Source organism: Gobio gobio (genome assembly GCF_949357685.1).
Source record: "Gobio gobio genome assembly, chromosome: 8".
NCBI lineage: Eukaryota > Metazoa > Chordata > Actinopteri > Cypriniformes > Gobionidae > Gobio > Gobio gobio.
In genome coordinates this window covers 9839164-9858599 of record NC_137114.1, presented here as the reverse complement: position 1 = coordinate 9858599, position 19436 = coordinate 9839164, and the positions used below count along the sequence as shown (strand labels likewise).

Below are 19436 nucleotides of genomic sequence, written 5' to 3'. Positions count from 1 at the left end.
GGAGGATATCAGTCTCCTCACTGACGGTCGTTGTGAAAGATGGTCAGTCAGTCTCCTCGCTGTCAGATATATATAAAACTGCACAGGTTTATCTGTATTGAACTGTGAAAAAAGAAGAAGAAAAACAAATCAATTAATTAATCTTCCACTGACAAAACTGTAGTTTACTCACAGCATAAATGCTAGAATATATGCCAGCTTGTATTACCTTTTTCTTTAGTTTTTGCCACGTGAATGAAAGTCCATGAGGCAGTCAGTCTTCTCTGAACTGGGGGGAAAAATAATTTTCTACTGACACAACTGTAGGTTACTCACAGCATAATAAAATAAATATGTCAGGTTGTAGTGCCTTTTTATTTGTTTGTTTTTTCCCCCACGTGAATGACAGTCGATTTGGAGAACATCGGTTTTCTCACTGATAATGATCAAAAAATGCGCGGGACATGTTTGGCTATGCCAAAATGTGAGAAAACACAAATTTCAACTAAACTTCCACTGGCAAAACGGTCGTTTACTCACAGCATAATAAATACTGGAATATATCAGTTTGTATTACATTTTATTTCGTTTTTTTCCCGTGTAAATGTCGGTCGGAGGATGATAATGCAACAGTCAATATCAAAATTGCGCGTGACACGTTTGACTGAAAACGCCACAATGTGAAAAAAAAAACACAAACATATGACGTTACATTTTCCACTGACAAATCTGTGGTTTAATCAAAGCATAATATATAGAAGAATATGTCCGCTTGTATTACCCATTTCTTAAGTTTGTCATGTGAATGACGGTCGCTGGAGGATATTCAGTCAGTCTATTGACGGATAACTTTGCGCGGGACACGCTTGTCTATGCCAAAATGTGGAAAAACAAACACCTATAAATTACTTTTTCACAACAACAAAAAACCCCACTTGTGTACGCAAATCACATTAACTACTGCCACTGATAGATAAAAATATATATCTTGAGTAACTTAGGCAATGTCGCGTTTGCTCGTCTTAACTGACATGGCACATATTACCATAACTTAGCCAATCGGTCTTCTTAAGATGAACAGAAGAGTCACGACAATACAAAACGTTACCACATAATAAATATGATCGTAAAAAAGTTTAAAAGTGCTCTAAAGAGAATTAAATGAAGCAGTTTGCCGTGCTTACCTGTTAATCATCGTCGCTATCCTCTGAACTTGGGAGTTCTTCGTCAGCGGTGTGGGGGATGGGCAGATTAACGTTACACCTGTTTAAATAAATTCGCGGGCCGGTGCGTGAGGTAGAATGCGGTGATGAGTAAAAATATTTTTTTACAGTCTATGTTAAAAAAAAAGACCTAAATGTAGGCTTCCAATGAAGCTTAAAACTTCAAATTTATTTATTTATTTATTTATGTTTTGTTAATTAACAATGAAAATATAAAAGTATATGCCTTATACTAAAGTAATTTCTTGAAACATATAATTTAAAATAAATTAGAAACAATTGTGGTTTCTAATTTGCTTTTAAATTATTTATTAATTATTTTCAACCATAAACAAACTATTCAATTAATTAAATTCAACTTTAATCTTTGAGGTAAAATATCAATAGGTTATTCATAACTTATTACGTTTAAGTTCTCCTTAATGCATTGCAGTTTTTGAGTTAACATCACATTTTTTATTAAGTGAAATTAACTTTTTTTTTTAAATAAGTTAAATTAACTCATTTCATTTAGTGACTTTCAGTGTTAGGTTTTACAGTGTATTATATTGGGATTATACTTTAGCGCATTAAAGAAAACAAATTTTATTGTTTATTATTTTATGTTAAACAGGGAATCTTGCTCGTGGAGCCCCAGCTGTCCAGTCTACCACGTACGATAATTTAACAGCTGCTGAAAATGCTGTTGATGGCAACAGGAATTCAATTATGGATGGTGGGTCATGCAGTCATACTAGAGAGGAGAGGAACCCCTGGTGGAGAGTTGACCTACTGAAAGTCTTCGCGGTAACCAGTGTTCGCATCACTAATCGAGGAGATGGTTTTGCAGAGAGGATAAATGGTGCTCAGATCCGTATCGGCAACAGCCTGGACAATAATGGCAACAATAATGAGCTGTAAGTATTGGCTCTCTCTTAATACGTGGTTAGAAAATGAGTAAATAAGATACAATGACTTTGAATGAATCTTTTTAATACAAACTTGTCTTTGACAGAAGTATATTTAATATGCTTCATGCTGTTTTGATGCGCCCATCTCTATTTACTGTGTGTCTTCACAGAGCTGCAACTGTTGAGTCCATGGCACCTGGAGAGGCAAAAACATTTGAGTTTAAGCCTATTATGGGGCAATATGTCAACATTTTTATTCCTGGGCGCAATGAAATTCTCACACTGTGTGAGGTCGAGGTGTTTGGAGGTAAGGGACAGAGAGATAAGATGTATCTGTGATATAATTTGTTTATGTACTTATTAATGTGCTTATAACTGTTATTATTTTTTTTAACAGAAAAATCCACATCAGCTGATGCTTGTGCTCCAAGTGAGTGTTTTTCATTACTTTGAATGTTGTCAGTGACATACACTGCATGAAAAAAGGTGTATCCGGACCAGGATACTCCTGTATACACTGCTGAAATTCGGAAGAATCCAGGAGTATACTGGCCGGATAGGTCAAATTCCATGGATCCGTATATGTCCGTATTCATCCGAAATGGTACCAAATCGGATGTATGTTGTGGCCGTATACTCCCATGCTACAGCCATTTGTTGCCATGGCAAATAATCCCATCAAGTTTTTCCCAGGAGACATTTTCACACCTCTAAACAGCTTTGCCTTCCACCCCCTATTGGTCCTTCATCTCTAACTGGATTGGTTGTTTTTTTTAAAACCACTCCCAAAACCCAGACTGCTATTGGAGGACAGGACGCATTGAAAACCCAGTCAAGTGACTTTATTGGTTACTTCTAAGGCTAAGGGTGGGCTAGGTTTTGTAGCATAGGGACTTGATTGGTTATAGGCCAGCTATGCAGATTTTGCTAATTAATATATAATATATATATATAAAAAATAATCCCCTCTCCCTCCCAAAAGAAAAATACACACAAAACAATTTGAGAAAGTCTGAAATATTTATTAAAAAGGTATATATAAAAAAAAAAAAACATTCTTAACAGCATTATAAACGAACATTAAAACAATGGTGAAACAAAAACAAGTGAACTAAATGTATTTAAAAGGGATGAAAATGTAAAGGAACAAATGTAAAAATATAAACAGTCCAAAGAACATAAATATACATTCAATTGAATTGGTAAAGAAACAAAAAGGGAAAAAAAATTAACAAAATGCATTTAAAAGACAGATGTAAAGGAATAAAATACACAGTGAACATAAAAAGGAAAAGAATAAATATACAATTTAAACAATATAAAATGAGAACAATAAATTTATAAGACAAAAAAAAGTGTATATAAAATACACATAAATATTCCAAGTAAACAATATAACCAAATAAAAAGAACAAAGAGCATTATAAACATACATTCAAATGAATGGGGGAAAAGATAAGTGAACAAAATGTTTCTAAAGGAAGGCGACGTAAGAGGAACAACAATACAAAACGTGGAGATCAAAAGCAACATGGACATCTAAAAAGGAACAAACATACAAAGTATACATTATAAAACGAGACAAAGAAATCTATAAATTAAAAAGTGTATATAAAATATATGTAAATGTTCTATATATGGGAACCAATAAAAGTATAAGTATATAAACATAGGAATAAAGAAAATATAAAATGGAACAATTGAATATTAAAATTATAATTATAAAATAATTGTGACCAACTCTAACACAATGTTGTTTGAGCTAGCCAAACCATCCACACTGGCCTTCCATCAACAACAGCATCATCATCTTCATCAGGTCTATAGTTGCAGTCTTCCACAGGTTCTGTGTTGGTTTGTGCAACAAACCTGGTCTCCAGCAACTGCAAAACATGACAGTAAATTAACCACTAAAACTCAGAGAGGAGTATAGTAACATTCTGGAGGGAAAAAGCTTAACCGGTTTCTTAACTTACCCGTCTCTTTCTCTGACGGTTCTGTGTGATGTTCTTCATAGTGTTTCTTTTCTGGGCCTTTTCAGACTGAGCCAAAGAATACTTCCTCAGCAAAGTCTCACAAAATAAAATACATCTTGCGACCTGCCAAATAATACATTAATAATATATAGTTAATGCCAATAAAAGTAAGTAAAACAATTCAATTAAAATGTATTTGTATAGCGCTTTTCACAATACATATTCAGGGTTTTTCCTGGGTCAAAAATGGTCTTCGGTGGTGGCTGACAGACATGGTCATCCACACACATACACACACACACACACACACACACACACACTAGGGCTGGGCGATATGTGAATTTTTTGGGGGGGATAATCGCCTTCAAAAATATCGCGATATCTGATAATATCGTCTACTCCGCACTGACCTCGCCCACGCGCGCCATTGCTCATGTCTGTGTCAAAATTTTCCAGGCATAAAATGGAGGACAACGGCTTAATATCAAAGAAAAGATGCACACCGGTAATTTGGCAGTATTATGGATTTAAAACCAAATGCAAATGGAGAACCAGCGGATCCAACAGAGGCTATCTGCAGGCTGTGCAAAAAAAAAAGTAGGTTAAAGATGCGCAGCCCACTAATCTCCGCTGCCATATCCACATAGGCTACACCATCCAGCAGTAGCGGCCTCATTTGAGCCCCGCTCTGCAGCCGCTTCTCAAAGCGGGAAAAGTTCTAGTTTAACTCAGATTGCTTCTGCGTTCGCTTGTGGAAAGAAGTACGATAAATCCAGTTTAAAATGGAGACAGTGCACTCTAGCTGTGACTCGTTTTCTGGTTAAAGATATGATGCCTCTTAGTCTTGTGGACCAGGCAGAATTCCGGTCCATGCTTCAAACTTTTGACCGGCAGTATGAAGTACCCAGTCGGAATTATTTCTCAAGAACAGCTATTCCAGAGCTGTATAATACAGAGAAAACTGAGTTTATGACTAACATCAGTAGCGCGGATCACGTCGCTCTTACGACGGATATGTGGTCGAGCAGCAATACGATGACACCTTACATGTCAATTACTGCTCATTACATAGACAAAAACTGGGTACTACAATCAAACTGCCTCGGAACGATTTATGTGCCTGAGAGCCACACAGCAGATTATTTGGCAGATAGCTCTTGGAGAGTGTAGGGCGTTTTCACACCTGAAAGTCCGCACCAAGGTCCGAACCGAAGTTCATGTTTTGATACATTTTATACATTCGGTTAGTTTTGGTTTGGTTTCACATTGCAATTATTCGAGCGAAGAACTTAACATGACACACTTGCGTCCTCTCGTCTTCATCTATGTGGGACATTGATTGGTTTGTAAACGGATGCGTCTTTGACAAGAGTGAATGAACGGACGCATATCGTTGCCACTATTGAACACTGCGCATTGCTGGACTATTTTCGTTACGTTTAAAAGTGGACATTTCAAGCTTTATATAAACATATTTCTCATGTTTGTGAGACAAGTAGCTGCTGAGTTTGGGTTTATTTGAGACACGCTCAAGTTCATGCGCAAAGCATGTGATCGCTCCCGCAATTATTGTCTGCTATAGACTATTTGCTTCTTATTTATTAAATCCAGGCAATTATCTGATTAAACGTTGATTAAAATTAAGATACAATTTATACAAAACGAAATTCACATTAAAGAAGGGCTTTCTAAGCAAAATCATGCAAAATTTTGTGTCTAGAAACCTGCATTAGATTGTTGCGTTAATGTTTTATAAATGCATAGGTTCAATTAAATAACGTGGTGTTTAGATTATATTTTATTTCTGAGAACTAGCCTAATGTATTTTTGAAAAATGAAAACATATTTGTTTTAATTTTGAATGATAATTTAGATTTTTGATGATTTTAATGATTTTTTTTAAAAATGCATGGCAACTGCTAAGACAATTAAATAACGTTGTGTTTGGATTATATTTTATTATTAAGGTGTCTAATTAAAAAAAAATCAATTGTTTTAATTTTGAATGATGATTTAGTTTTTTGAAGATTTTACTGATAAAAAATGCATTTATGATTTTCATATGCAACTGTTAAGACATGCTGGGTAAACCACATTTACGGTGTTTTACAGATCACCTGCATAAAGTTATTTTAAGGTGATGTTTGTTTACCCATATTTTGATTTTTTTTTAAAACGTTTTGAATATGTTACTGATAAAAGCAATTTGTCTAAATGATTGAATATCGTTCGCATTGTGTCCTGAATATTTTTTTTTTTTCAAAGGTTTCGCTCTCTCGTTTTATTTTTAGCGTTAGTATTTTAAATGTTCCAGGTTAAATGTTCCAGGTTTACATGTTTGATTAATATTTGTATTATTAATAGGCTATTCTATTTATAATTTAATAGCCAATAATATTTTTAGAGCTGTTTAAAACATTTAGTCAAGCCAACCTATGTCTCGTTAATTTGTAACGTGCTTCTCTTTGCGCACAACCACAACCAACATCTTATCCATATACTTCAATGTTTTGCTTTAACACATATAGGCTACTGTAGCTATGCATCAAAAACACTAAAAAGGTAAGTGTATGGTAACTACTAAGCTATTTATAATGTATTTGGCAACGCAATGTCCTGTGAGTTTATCAGTCGTCATTTTTATGATACTGTGAATTATCGTCTGATAACACTGACTGTTATCGACATCGAGATATTTGCGAGACATCGTCGATATGCCATAATATCGTCATATCGCCCAGCCCTAACACACACACACACACACACACACACACACACACACACACACACACACACACACACACACACACACACACACACACACACACACACACACACACACACACACACACACACACACACACACACACACACACACACACACACACACACACACAAAAAAAAAAAAAATACCCTACCCACTTGATCTGCAAGCACAAAACTGACAATAAATTTGAAATAAATTCAAAGAAAGTTTGTAACTTTTGCTTATCTTATTTTGATACCTTGATGTTTGTTTTTTTTCCTCATTTTTACCCTATTTACTGATAATTGTTTGTTTTGGTAATCATATCAATATTAAAAAAATGAACAAATAGCCTAATTTTCTGCCATATACAATCAGCTAGCTAACAACAACTTTGTTCTGGGTTCACCTCACTCCAGTCTAAACTAAATGATTTTAGGCGATTTATTTTACTACACATTATAAACATAAATAAGCTGAAAGACTGTTGATAATTAAAACTAATTCTTACTATCCACTCTTGCTAAAGTGGGTAAGCACACTTGTGTTCTCATTTCAGGTGTTGTTCTGAGTAAATGATTAAACTAATTCGTGAGTTCAGATCAGTTGTTCTAACCAGTTGTTAAAATGATTCAGTTCAAAGGAGTCATTAGGTGGAAAATTGGACATTAGCAGACGCGTTGTGTGTGAATCCCGTCTTTAGAACATCGCGAAAGATTTGTCAACACACAGAAAACACTACATAACCGGACAGGATTTGTTTCCTGTTTATTTAAAGTATGCTTTATGCAGCTGGTCAGAGAATCAGTCAATGTTTTTTGAGCGCATTTCACACCCAGCGGTAATTAAAGGAAGACGTCTGATAGCGCCACGTGCAACATGGATTCGGTCTTCCGACCTTTTGATTTTGATTAACGTAATATGTGAAACATTAGAAAGCTAAGAATGCTTATTTTGAAGACAGAGAGCGTGCGAGCGGGAGGAGCTCACTGGTCGTTCTCTCTGTCACTCAGTTAACGCAAGCGCAGCAGTCATCTACTACATCAATCATAAATCACAATAACTCAACAAATAAGGCTTTGGCGGGACAAAAATTTGTTTTGGCGGCCGGCAAAAAAATTTCAATGTAGGAAAAACCCTGATATTGTTTCAAAGCAACTTCACAGAAAATGCATGGGTCTACATTACAGAAAAAAACAGAGAACATTAAAATAATTTTTAAGATTACCTTTTACACATTCAGGGTCAACATCTGTAAAAGTTCTTCAGGATCATGGATCCAAAACTTCTGGATCATGAGGGGGGAAGAAACATGCACACACACAAATGAATATTAATTTGTTTGATAAAACATTAATATTAATTATCAACTTACGGACAAGGACTTGCAAAACATACTCACCAGGCCCATACAAAAACTTCACAGTAGATCCAAAATCCTGGTTTGCCTATAATTTTTCAGAGTCCAAGTATGGTGGATTCCTGTCCTCTCTGTTGAACAAGTGTACATGACAGTGTTTTCGGATTACTCATTCCAAAACTCTGTTACATTTTATGACAAGCTTGATCTTAAAACTAGCTGACAGTAGGGATGGGCATTATGACCATATAATTATACATACATGAGAAATTTTATTTTACAATAACGATATCACAATATATTTATTTTGATAGATATTTTATTAAAATGCTACAGAATAATACTGCTTTAAAAGTCTTCACTGTATGATATTCAATTAATTAATATCACTTGATTCTTAAAGAAGCAGAAGGTCTTCTCTATTCTTTTGTTTTATTAAAATGATGACAAAGCTGCAGCCCCTTTAAGAACGGATGCACATAATGACACGCATCCGGGTTTCCCCAAGTTAACTTGAACTGTTTGACTTTACTTAAGACATAACTGACTGTTTAAATCAAGTGAATACCTCACATGACAGGCTTACTGAGATAACTGTGTGCATTTTACAGAAAGATAATTGATTTCGGGATCGCATGCTGTCTGAGAGAGGCTTATTTAAACACATGCATGTCCCGTTCATTATTCTACATTCATGCATGTTTCCTTGTCAAAATGTCAAAAAGTTTTAGTACAGTCAGTGCTGCGTTATATACGCTATATTCCCATTCCGCAATATAAAAAGGTAATGTTAACGTTTACAGCAAAATCGCTAACAATAGTCAGTATCATCAGATCGCCATAACACCCAGCCCTATCTTAACAATATTACAACACAACAAAACACAGAAACAGAATATGTAAGTTAATCACGATTAGCATATGACTTTAATGCACTAACGTTATATCTTGATGAGCAGTAGAAACAATATAAAGGGATTTACGTTACCTTCTGCCGTCTGCTGTCCGCCATTGGAAACTTAGTCTGTTCGTATTCATGTTTTTTCGTTCTTAGTCGACATCCCACCATCAAAATTCGTCCAAAATAAGATTTTAACAGGTTTAAATGGTCCATGCAATGCCATTAATAGACCGACGTGAAGATTAGAAGCCGCGATCGCGTCGCGTCCCCGCGAGCCACGATCAACTCCAACGGCAACGGCAACGGGTGTATAATTCAAACTGAAGGCGCGCACTGTCATTGGCCAGATTTCTGGATGACGTTCAGATTGACCAATCAAGCTCAAAAGAACACGGAAAGACAGCAAATAGCCTTGCAAATATAGAAAAAAACTTGTTTTAAACAACAGTTAGAAAATGTGTATATTTATTTTTATTTGCTGTTATATTTAATTAATTGGTCAAATGGTGTTTTGTGGTGTGGGCAGAAGTTTCAACCTGGAGAGCAGTGCAGATTTGTACTCTTTAAAAACAATTATTGTTTGATATTTAGTTTGCTATATATTTTGTTATATTTGTATCCAGAATTGAATGTAAAAATACACCTTCACTGTAAAACAGAAAATTAAATTAAAATATCTTAATTTAAATAAGGAAAAATCTGTAAACTAATAGTGTTTTCTCTAAAACGTTTAATGTAAATTTCTGTGAAGTTTTTTAACTTTATTTGACTTAAGATATTTGACTTTAATTTTACGGTTTTTGTTTTGCAGCTGTAGCTGCTGTTTTTTTAGGTTTTTATTTTTACAGTGTAAATATAAAACTAATAAGATTTACTTCAAAATGACAAAGAATAATGTTAAATTGTTAGTATGGACATAAACATAAATCTTTAATATAATGAGCTAAATATTGTATTACAGTTGTTAATTTACAGATATTGTTTGTAATTTTGCATGAATTTGTTATTTATGAAAACAGAAAAATAATACAGTTATGTTCCTGTATAAAAAAATGAGAATTACTGTAGTTTGTCATTAATGATATAATCCTTAAAATAACAGTCAAGTTGTTTATTTAGATATTGTTTGTAATTTTACATCGTTTTAAACATAATTCAAAATTACAAGAAAATACTGTAAATAAACTGAAGTTTTTTTTCTGTAAAATTAGGATTATTTTTATTGGTTGCCTTATTTTTATTGGTAACCTTATTGGTTGCACCTACATCTATTGTGAGTGGTGGATTTCAAACCTCAAAACGCCCCTCTTTTGCAGCGTGTTAAAGTTAAGAATCTTGGAGTGACACTTTTTGTGAACAGTTGCAGAGCTGAAAGATCTGCTTGTGTTTCTGTGTTTCTTGAGCAAGTGAATCCCTGCTCTTTTTTATTCCATATTTTTATTTTGAGCATATCAGTTTTTGGTGTTTTTAAAACAAACTTTTTCATTTTCCACATTTCATCTCCTCTTTATTTAATTCTATTATTGCCTACAATTTGTAAAACTTTGCAAAAATTGTTTGGGGATAGTCTAAAATGTTTGGTTAATTATCCTTTGTTAATTCCATTACATTTCTTTGTTTATTTCATTACATATTCAGATTTTTTTGTGAACGTATATGTTCAGACAGGGTTTTTATTTTGTACTGTTTTTATAAAAAATATTTGATTAAGAGACTCTTTTCATGCAGTGGTTTTAAGGCCCTGACACACCATTCTGATGGTTTGGCCCAGACCCAGGCAACGTGAACCAACCCCACAGTCGGCTTTAGTCATTGCTAGTTCAGTTTAGTGTTTCAGGGCCTTAAGAATTCTTTTTTCTGTGCAAAAAGCTTGTTTGCTGTAGCCTACAGTAGACCAGAGATAATTTTCAATCCTGAATTCCTCCCCTGCCCCCCCCTCCCTCTGAGAACAGCCAGCACAAGTGTCAGTCATTAACATATGAAAGGTCTTCTTCACACCTAACAGTCTTCAGTCCTAGCACACCCAGCAGTGTTTCAGCTGTATATGTCCGTGAAATTTCACGGATTCCTGTATACGTCCGCATACGTGAGGTTTCCGGGTTTTTCTGGAAATATACTGTTCCGTGTTACTCTGATCCGCTTTTTCCCACATACATCCGGTAAACATCAAATTACACAGGAGTATACCATGCCCGGATAGTGCCGGATTTCAGTGTTTTCATGCAGTGATATATATACATATATATATATATATATATATATATATATATATATATATATATATATATATATATATATATATATATATATATATATATATATATAAAAATAATTGAGCAAAATTTAAAATTAACAAAAAAGTTGCTTATACAAGGTAAGAGACCAATGACAAAAAACATACAGAAGAGAGAAAAACAACAACAAAACAAAAACAAAGAGAAAGAAAATAATAATAGAGTTGCAGTAGAAGTAGTAATCATACTAATGATATTAACAATAATAATAGTAGTAGTAGTAACAACAATAATATTCATGATAACAATAGTAGGAGTAGTGGTAGCATTAGTAATTTATAATAATAGTAATAATAATAATAATAATAGGAATACATTTAGACCAGTCAATAAAATTATTGTAGATATACACTATTCTCTAGGTCTCTAGGTCTGGCTCCATAACTGCAAGTGAGCACAACCAATAGACCTTCCCGACATAGACACCTCCCTCCGACCGACCGCACACCCAACCCCAGCAGTTGAGCCTTTATGCTCAGAGAGCCACATTCAAGAAAAAAAAAGTTATTGTTTTTTTATTTTATGTTAAACAGGGAATCTTGCTCGTGGAGCCCGAGCTGTCCAATCTTCCACATACGAAAATTTAACAGCTGCTGAAAATGCTGTTGATGGCAACAGGAATTCAATTATGGATGGTGGGTCATGCAGCCATACTGAAGAGGAGAGGAACCCCTGGTGGAGAGTTGACCTGGGGGAAGTCTCAGAGGTAACCAGAGTTCGCATCACTAATCGAGGAGATGGTTTTGCAGAGAGGATAATTGGTGCTCAGATCCGTATCGGCAACAGCCTGGACAATAATGGCAACAATAATGAGCTGTAAGTATTGGCTCTCTCTTAATACGTGGTTAGTAAATGAGTAAATAAGATACAATGACTTTGATTGAATCTTTTTAATACAAACTTGTCTTTGACAGAAGTATATTTAATATGCTTCATGCTGTTTTGATGCGCCCATCTTTATTTCTCTGTTACTGTGTGTCTTCACAGAGCTGCAACTATTGGGTCCATCCCACCCGGAGAGACAAAAACATTTAAATTTAGGCCTATTAAGGGTCGATATGTCAACGTTTTCATACCCCAGTTACTCCGCAAGAAATTTCTCACACTGTGTGAGGTCGAAGTGTTTGCAGGTGAGTGATAAAAGGAGAGATACGGTGTGCAGACATTTGTACTATTTATACTATGTGTACATTGTCTTAATGATTTTTTTTCTGTTTCCATTGCCAGATAGAGTGGAATGAGATGGTGTTACACCACAGTCCACTGATCCTACAAGCAAAATACAAAACTAGTCTTTTCTGAGCAATTGTAATGTTGCACTTTTTTCATTGGTTTAATTTTGCCTATGCACATTTTATCCTTAAGATAAAAGATCAGTTTCAGTGCACATTCAGTAAAGGTTTGAAATGGTTTAAAATTGCTCCTGATTCTTAACCCCAGTTTGATCCAGAGGGGTGTGTATTTACCCTTCTTTGTTTATCTTTGCTTTCTACATGAATAAATTACTACAGCATCACATGTTGTATTGTGTGTTTCTGGATCAAAAAAGGTTAATTTAGATATTTACAATGAGGAGGAGGTATAGATTTACAGCTACCCATCTAGGGTTGAGGACTTGGTTACAAAGTAAAGACTTACATTTTACAAAAAAGAGAATCAGAAAAACAATGGACAGAATGAGGATGTCCAATCTTCTGTCCCAGAATCAACAACACATCCACCAATTAAATCAATTTTAATGTTCAGTTATAAAGAATAAATAATTGTCCTGAGTGATCACCAGGCCAAAGCACTCATAATGCAGGAGGGTAGTTCTGAGCCAGGGTTGATGCAGGAACTGCACATGATGACTGACCTCGCCCTCCTCTGTCCCCACTGATTTAAAACAGAGCCCTTAAAGCATGCAGTGGGTTTGATGTGGGGTAATTGAGAATGAATGGGGAACTATGCACTATGATTGGATATGATCGGGTATGATTGGATATGATTGGGTTGTGCGATAAATCCTTCCTTTTGTTTTCGTGTGCAGTCTGGAATCGGCCCGAATGAAGATGCAGTTAATATGAAGACTAATTAAATCAGCCACTTTGGCCCCGTCCACACGAAGTGGAGAAAACGGTGTTCTGGAGAAAATGGTGATGTCATCAGCTCATTTCAATTATCATAGTGACAGTGTGGGCATTAGAACAGTAATTAGATCAGTAATTTAGTTTATATGGTTAATTTAGTTTAATAATTAGATTTATTTGGATATTTAGTTGAAAAATTTAGTGTCCCCAACTGAGCAAGCCAAGCCAGAGGCAACAGTGGCAAGGAAACCAAAACCCCATAGAGAGCATTGAAAACGGCTCAAAACAATGTAGTATACAGGCCAGTGTGTGGCGCTGTAATTCTGCCACAGAGATGCACTAAAAACGGAGAGTTCTGGCTAGAAGGGCTACAGCAACAGTTGGAGCTGAGGCAAAATCTCACAATAAAATAACAATAAATAAATGTGCTACTTACCAGGTGTGTTTTATTAATGCCTACACCTACCACAACCCTAAACCTACCCCTACAATAATGCAAATACAGTAATTAAACGACATAGTATTGATGTGCGCATGCCCAGTGCCCGTAGTTGTATCCCTTCTAGTCTTTCCTGTGCAGGACATGGTGTGATGACATCACCGTTTCACAAAATATACGGATTGGCTGTACACAAGAAAAACGTAAGGGTGACGTTTTCATATTTCAATCATGACAACTCTCGGAGTGAAATAGATTCAACCAGCATTTTATTAGCATAGAGCATGGAATGTACATAGGCTTGATTTTGGCGGACGAGATCTGCTACGCTGCTGCTGCTGCTGCTGAGCAAATACATAATGTTCAGCTTAGTCAAGATAACAACAAGGAAGGCTGCTACAGAATGATGTAACCCCCTCAAAGCAGTGGACCTACTGGTCCATGCTGCATAAGGAGGCGGCCAAATTACTATGGCCTAAAAAAACCCCACCCCGCAGATCTGTACGCCAAAATATGTGTACTGCAGCTGCTCCTTAGAGCTATTACATGTGTACGGCTATATATGTGTGCCTAGGCCTGCTTTGCCGAATGGCTTAACACTAATTGACTTACCTGTAAGTGTGCCTCTTACTTATTGCATAGATGTAGTGTTTTTTTTATTTATAGAATTGCTGGATGAATTTTTTTTTTTTTTTTTGAAGTATGGAATTTCTGGAGCCCAACCCCGCGCCACCTGATTTAAAAAAAAGAATTATATATGCTAATTTGCTTTTGACCTTCCAAGATGTCTTTGGAATTAGGTCTAATGTAATGTTCGTACGCTGATGATTTCCAGCACCACATCTCTTTGTTAGTTCACCCAAAAATGAAAATTATGTCATTAATTACTTACTCTCATGTCGTTTGACACCGAAAATGAACAGAGGTCTTACGGGTGTCAAACGACATGAGGGTAAGTAATTAATGACCGAATTTTTATTTTTGAGTGAACACACCCTTTAAAGGTCCCATGGCATGAAATTTTCATTTTATGAGGTTTTTCAACATTAATATGAGTTCCCCTAGCCTGAATATTGTCCCCAAGTGGATAGAAATGTTGATCGGTGTAAACCCGAGTTCTGGCTGTCTTTCTCTGCCTTTGAGAAAATGACAGGCCAAACTAGCCAATCCTGAAGTCTCCTGGTTTGACGTCCAAGCAGGAACGGTTACCTCCCTTTCCTCCGCCCAGAGAATCTGGCACGCCCATGCAAGTGCTCAAGAGATCATTGCTTGTGAACGAGTGAACGCTGGCAGTTTCTCAGTGTTTGGATGTACAAATGAAAACAGAAGTCTTTTTTCAGTTCCTTCTGATCTGTGATCAGTGATTTCTGATGTGTAGCTAATTATTTATTATTCGTGCACACGCTGCGGCTTCTCTCTCTCCAGACAGAACGGTGTTTTCGTGTTTTCTATCTTGTAAGTCAGTGTTTTTGTACGTCCTCATCAGTGTTTTTGTACGTCCTCACTATCTGTTCTAAAATGTGCATACAGTCATGAGTTTCTGCTCAACATCGGCAAAGCCACATCTTTAGCGATAAACCTCACGCACGCCGAAGCTCCGGCTGCACTGGCCGGTCGGCCTTCAACATCCCCGACCCCCAGTACTGCATCTGGCCCACAGCGGAGGCGCCTTACGCGGCGCGAGATTAAGCAGAAGGGGGGTAAACGTGAGCATATCCGGGCAGCTTTCCCCACAATAAACTGGATTACATTCGGTTACTGCTGTTGTGTCTTTGTTTGCGCTGTGTACTCAATGCTGTCACTGACGCTTTTCATATGATAGGAACATATCTAAAAATAATGCTATTATCAACACTTACTCGTAACTCGTTCATCTCGACAGCTGTAATGATACTTTGCATGTGTTACAAAGTTGGTAATAATGATGAAGACGGACTCGGTGTGACTGGGACTCTCAGATACAAACACAATAAACTCGCACTGACAGCACAGCTCTCATAACTCAGTAGTTACTATAAATAACTTTGTTAGCAATCGCTGAGCTCCGTCTCTGGTACGTGAGTGATGTCCGGTTCGCGAACAATCTTTCTTTTGAACCGGTTCTTTTTGGTGAACCGAATCAGTTCACCAAATCGGACTGAATCGTTCTAAACTGTTCGTGTCTCCAGTCAGCGCTGATCCATAATTTACTAAAGTTACTAACTTTCTGACATGAGTGACAGTCCCTCCGACTAGAAATAAACTAATAACCTGAAGTATATGCTGTAACTACAACAGTTCAGACATGCTGAGAACTGATGTGAAGTGAACTCCGGTCCATCAGTCTCTCTGGCAGCAGCTCGTGCCTGCTCGTGCCTCGTAGACCTTGTTAAACCACGCCCCCTCCGCTCATTTCAAATACAAAGATGTCAGCCAATCACAACAGTGGGCGTTTTTACTGAAGTCTCACAGCAGACACGCCTCTTGAAACAGGGCATTCAGCCACAGGGCAAACAGCAGTATAGAAAAAATGCCTTTTATTTCTAAATTATGACATTTTATGATGTAAAAATCATACTAACAATATAAGTACACCTCAGGAAACATTATAAAATAATAGAAAAATGCCATTCAATGACAAATAAAATAAGAGGACAACATTTAGCATCTAACTCAAAATAACTGCTTTCAACAGATCAATCTTTATTCATAATCAAATTTATTATGTTTGACAAAGTATACTAAAAACTATAGATCTGTTGTAAGATTTGTTTTGTTTGGATGATTATAGAGACCTTCATGATTATGTTGATATATATATATGTCAAGAAAAATACTTATTAGTAACATGAAAATATCCTTTCTTTGGGAGGGTTTGCCTTCGTTGTGCTCCCTGGAAGTAGGGGGAGGAAGTTAATACTTTTTTTTTTTCTTGAAATCCTTTATTTGGTTGTCTGCTTGTGTGTCATTAAGATATAAAACATGGATAATATCTAGAAAAATACTTACAGAAGGAAAATGACTACTATACACTGGCAACTATAGTTGCCGGTGGGCTTAACAATTAGTGGTTCGTGTTTGTGCCGTTCCGAATTGTGGCAACCGAATGCCATAAAATACCGAAAAATCCAGTTCTTCGTCTATACACTCGGGTTCGAATAAATAAAGATGACCATCAAACTCAAAAGCCTCTTCCATGTGTTCAAAATCTTCTATATTCTCCATAGTTACGTTACAAACCATTTCTTCTTCACTTGTGAGCCGATCATCACTCTTGACACACACAACGCTCCTCCCACCTGGACTATTCACATTTTTCCGGCTACAACTGAGTTCACACGGGACTTCAGCGCGAGACTACAGCTAGCCGTCTAAAACACTATTTAGGTGAATTTAAACAATGGCTAAGTTGCTAAACGCATCTCGTGTCTGCTAAGAGGCACAAAGACACTCTTTACGTATATGCCCCCATAACTGCCGTTTTAGCTGAGTGGGAGCTCTGGTCATTAACTGTAACAGCTCCGTGTTGCAAGCACCAATCCGGTTCGTTTTTTTTTCTATAGACAGTACTCACAAAGGTATAACGATCAAGATTAACTTAAAAATTCCCCGGCGTTCTCCTTTAAGTGAAGTGTAGGACTAAATCTTAAGTGTCAGTCTTAGAGTTCATTTACGACACTTTGCTGTGCCACAAACGGGATTTTGGATGATGTCATAGGCATGAAGCAATCACTGAATAGATTTCCTTATTTAAGAATATTCTCAGATAAATTCACATTGAATGGTGAAATTCCTAAGAGGAGTTTACATTCAACACACATTTGACAAATAATCATTTTCAAGAGAATACATTATAATATACACATTTGAAATGAAAGATAAACACGTTTTCCACCATGTCTTACTTACATTTTTTAAACTGGTGTGCTGTTAACTGACCTGCCTATATATGGCCTAGATTTTTTTATATAATCAGTCTCCATGGATTCTAAAAGAAAACCGAACTGGCGGGAGGAAGAAGCGTTACTGCTTGCTGAATTAGCAACATTTACCAACGCTGACAAAGATGATGCCTGCTCTGTCCAAACAATCCCGTTTGATTAACTGCTCATTGTCAAACATTTCAAAAACATTCTTCCTCTTCTAAAACGATTTGCGCACGTCTCTGTCTCCTTAGTGCCATCACAAGCCCCTACTGGCAACTCCTAACCACTTGAGAGATCTCTCGAGCTGTCTTAAATAACTGGGAGAGTAAGAGTGATTCTTAGCTTTAAGAAATTTGAAAACTTGCTTTTATACTTAAAGGTCCCATGGCATGAAATTTTAATTTTATGAGGTTTTTCAACATTCCCCTAGCCTGAATATTGTCCCCAAGTGGCTAGAAATTTTGATCGGTGTAAACCGAGTTCTGGCTGTCTTTCTCTGCCTTTGAGAAAATGACAGCCCAGATGAGCTGATCTTGTATTTTCCTGTTATGACGTCATAACATGAACGGTTACCTCCCTTTCCTCCGCCCAGAGAATTTGGCACACCCATGCAAGCGCCATATTTGTCCTCGAGAGATCATGGCTTGTGAACTGAATGCTGGCAGTTTCTCAGTGTTTGGATGTACAAATGAAAACAGAAGTCTTTTTTCAGTTCCTTCTGATCTGTGATCAGTGATTTCTGATGTGTAGCTAATTATTCAAGTTCACACAGAACTTTATTATTCGTGCTGCGGCTTCTCTTTCTCCCGACAGAACGGTGTTTTCTATCTTGGGAGTCAGTGTTTTTGTACGTCCTCGTCGTGTCTATCTGTTATAAAATGTGCATACAGTCGTGAGTTTCTGCTCACATCTTTAGAGATAAACTTCACGCATGCCTAAGCTCGGGCTGCACGGATCGGTCGGCCTTCAACATCACCGACCCCCAGTACTGCAACTGGCCCGCAGCGGAGGCACCAAACGCGGCGCGAGATTAAGCAGAAGGGGGGTAAGCGTGAGGGTATCCAGTAGGGGCGTTTCTAGGATTTTCATTTTAGGGGGGCACAGCCCCCAGTGAGGATATGAAAAAAAAAACATTGGTAAGACTTTAGTTTAGGGTCCAATATTGGCTGTTTATTATTACTTATATACCTATAAAGCAAATATGAATGCCTCATTCTGCATGACCATAATACATCCCTTAATCATACAATGTAGGCAGGTTTATAATCACTGAGCTCCCAAATGTGAGACTAGGGGGGTTTCGGGGGCATGGCCCCTCGAGAAAATATTGATTTCTATGATCTACATATGTGCATTTTAAGATGTTCTGAAAGCCAAAAAATTAGATAACAATAGCTTGAAAACCATGTCAGTGGGCAGATATGACTGATTAAGTTTTTCCATTTTTGTCAGTGAAGAAAGTAAACATATGTTTAACTGATATTTATATGTTTTATGAATCATTTTTGTAGACATGTTACTGAAGGCTAACAGGAAAGCTAGGCAGCCTAACTAAATTTATTAAATTAAATTCACAATATGCACACGTTCATTGCTAATCTCATGCCCAATACAGGCTGAAAAAAGTTGAGCTTTTTTATTTACTGAGAGCTAC

At 36.6% G+C, this 19436-nt stretch overlaps 1 protein-coding gene across 1 annotated transcript; it reads left to right on the top strand.

Moving 5' to 3' along the window:
• The first annotated feature begins 1821 nt into the window (after positions 1–1821).
• LOC307131040 (fucolectin-like) lies at positions 1822–12884 on the top strand. The gene is made up of 6 exons (XM_079824444.1): positions 1822–2098; positions 2263–2399; positions 2490–2522; positions 11903–12185; positions 12357–12499; positions 12597–12884. Exons 1-6 carry the CDS (start codon positions 1911–1913, stop codon positions 12608–12610), a joined length of 798 nt encoding a protein of 265 aa, XP_079680570.1. The 5' UTR covers positions 1822–1910; the 3' UTR covers positions 12611–12884.
• Positions 12885–19436: the final 6552 nt, after the last annotated feature.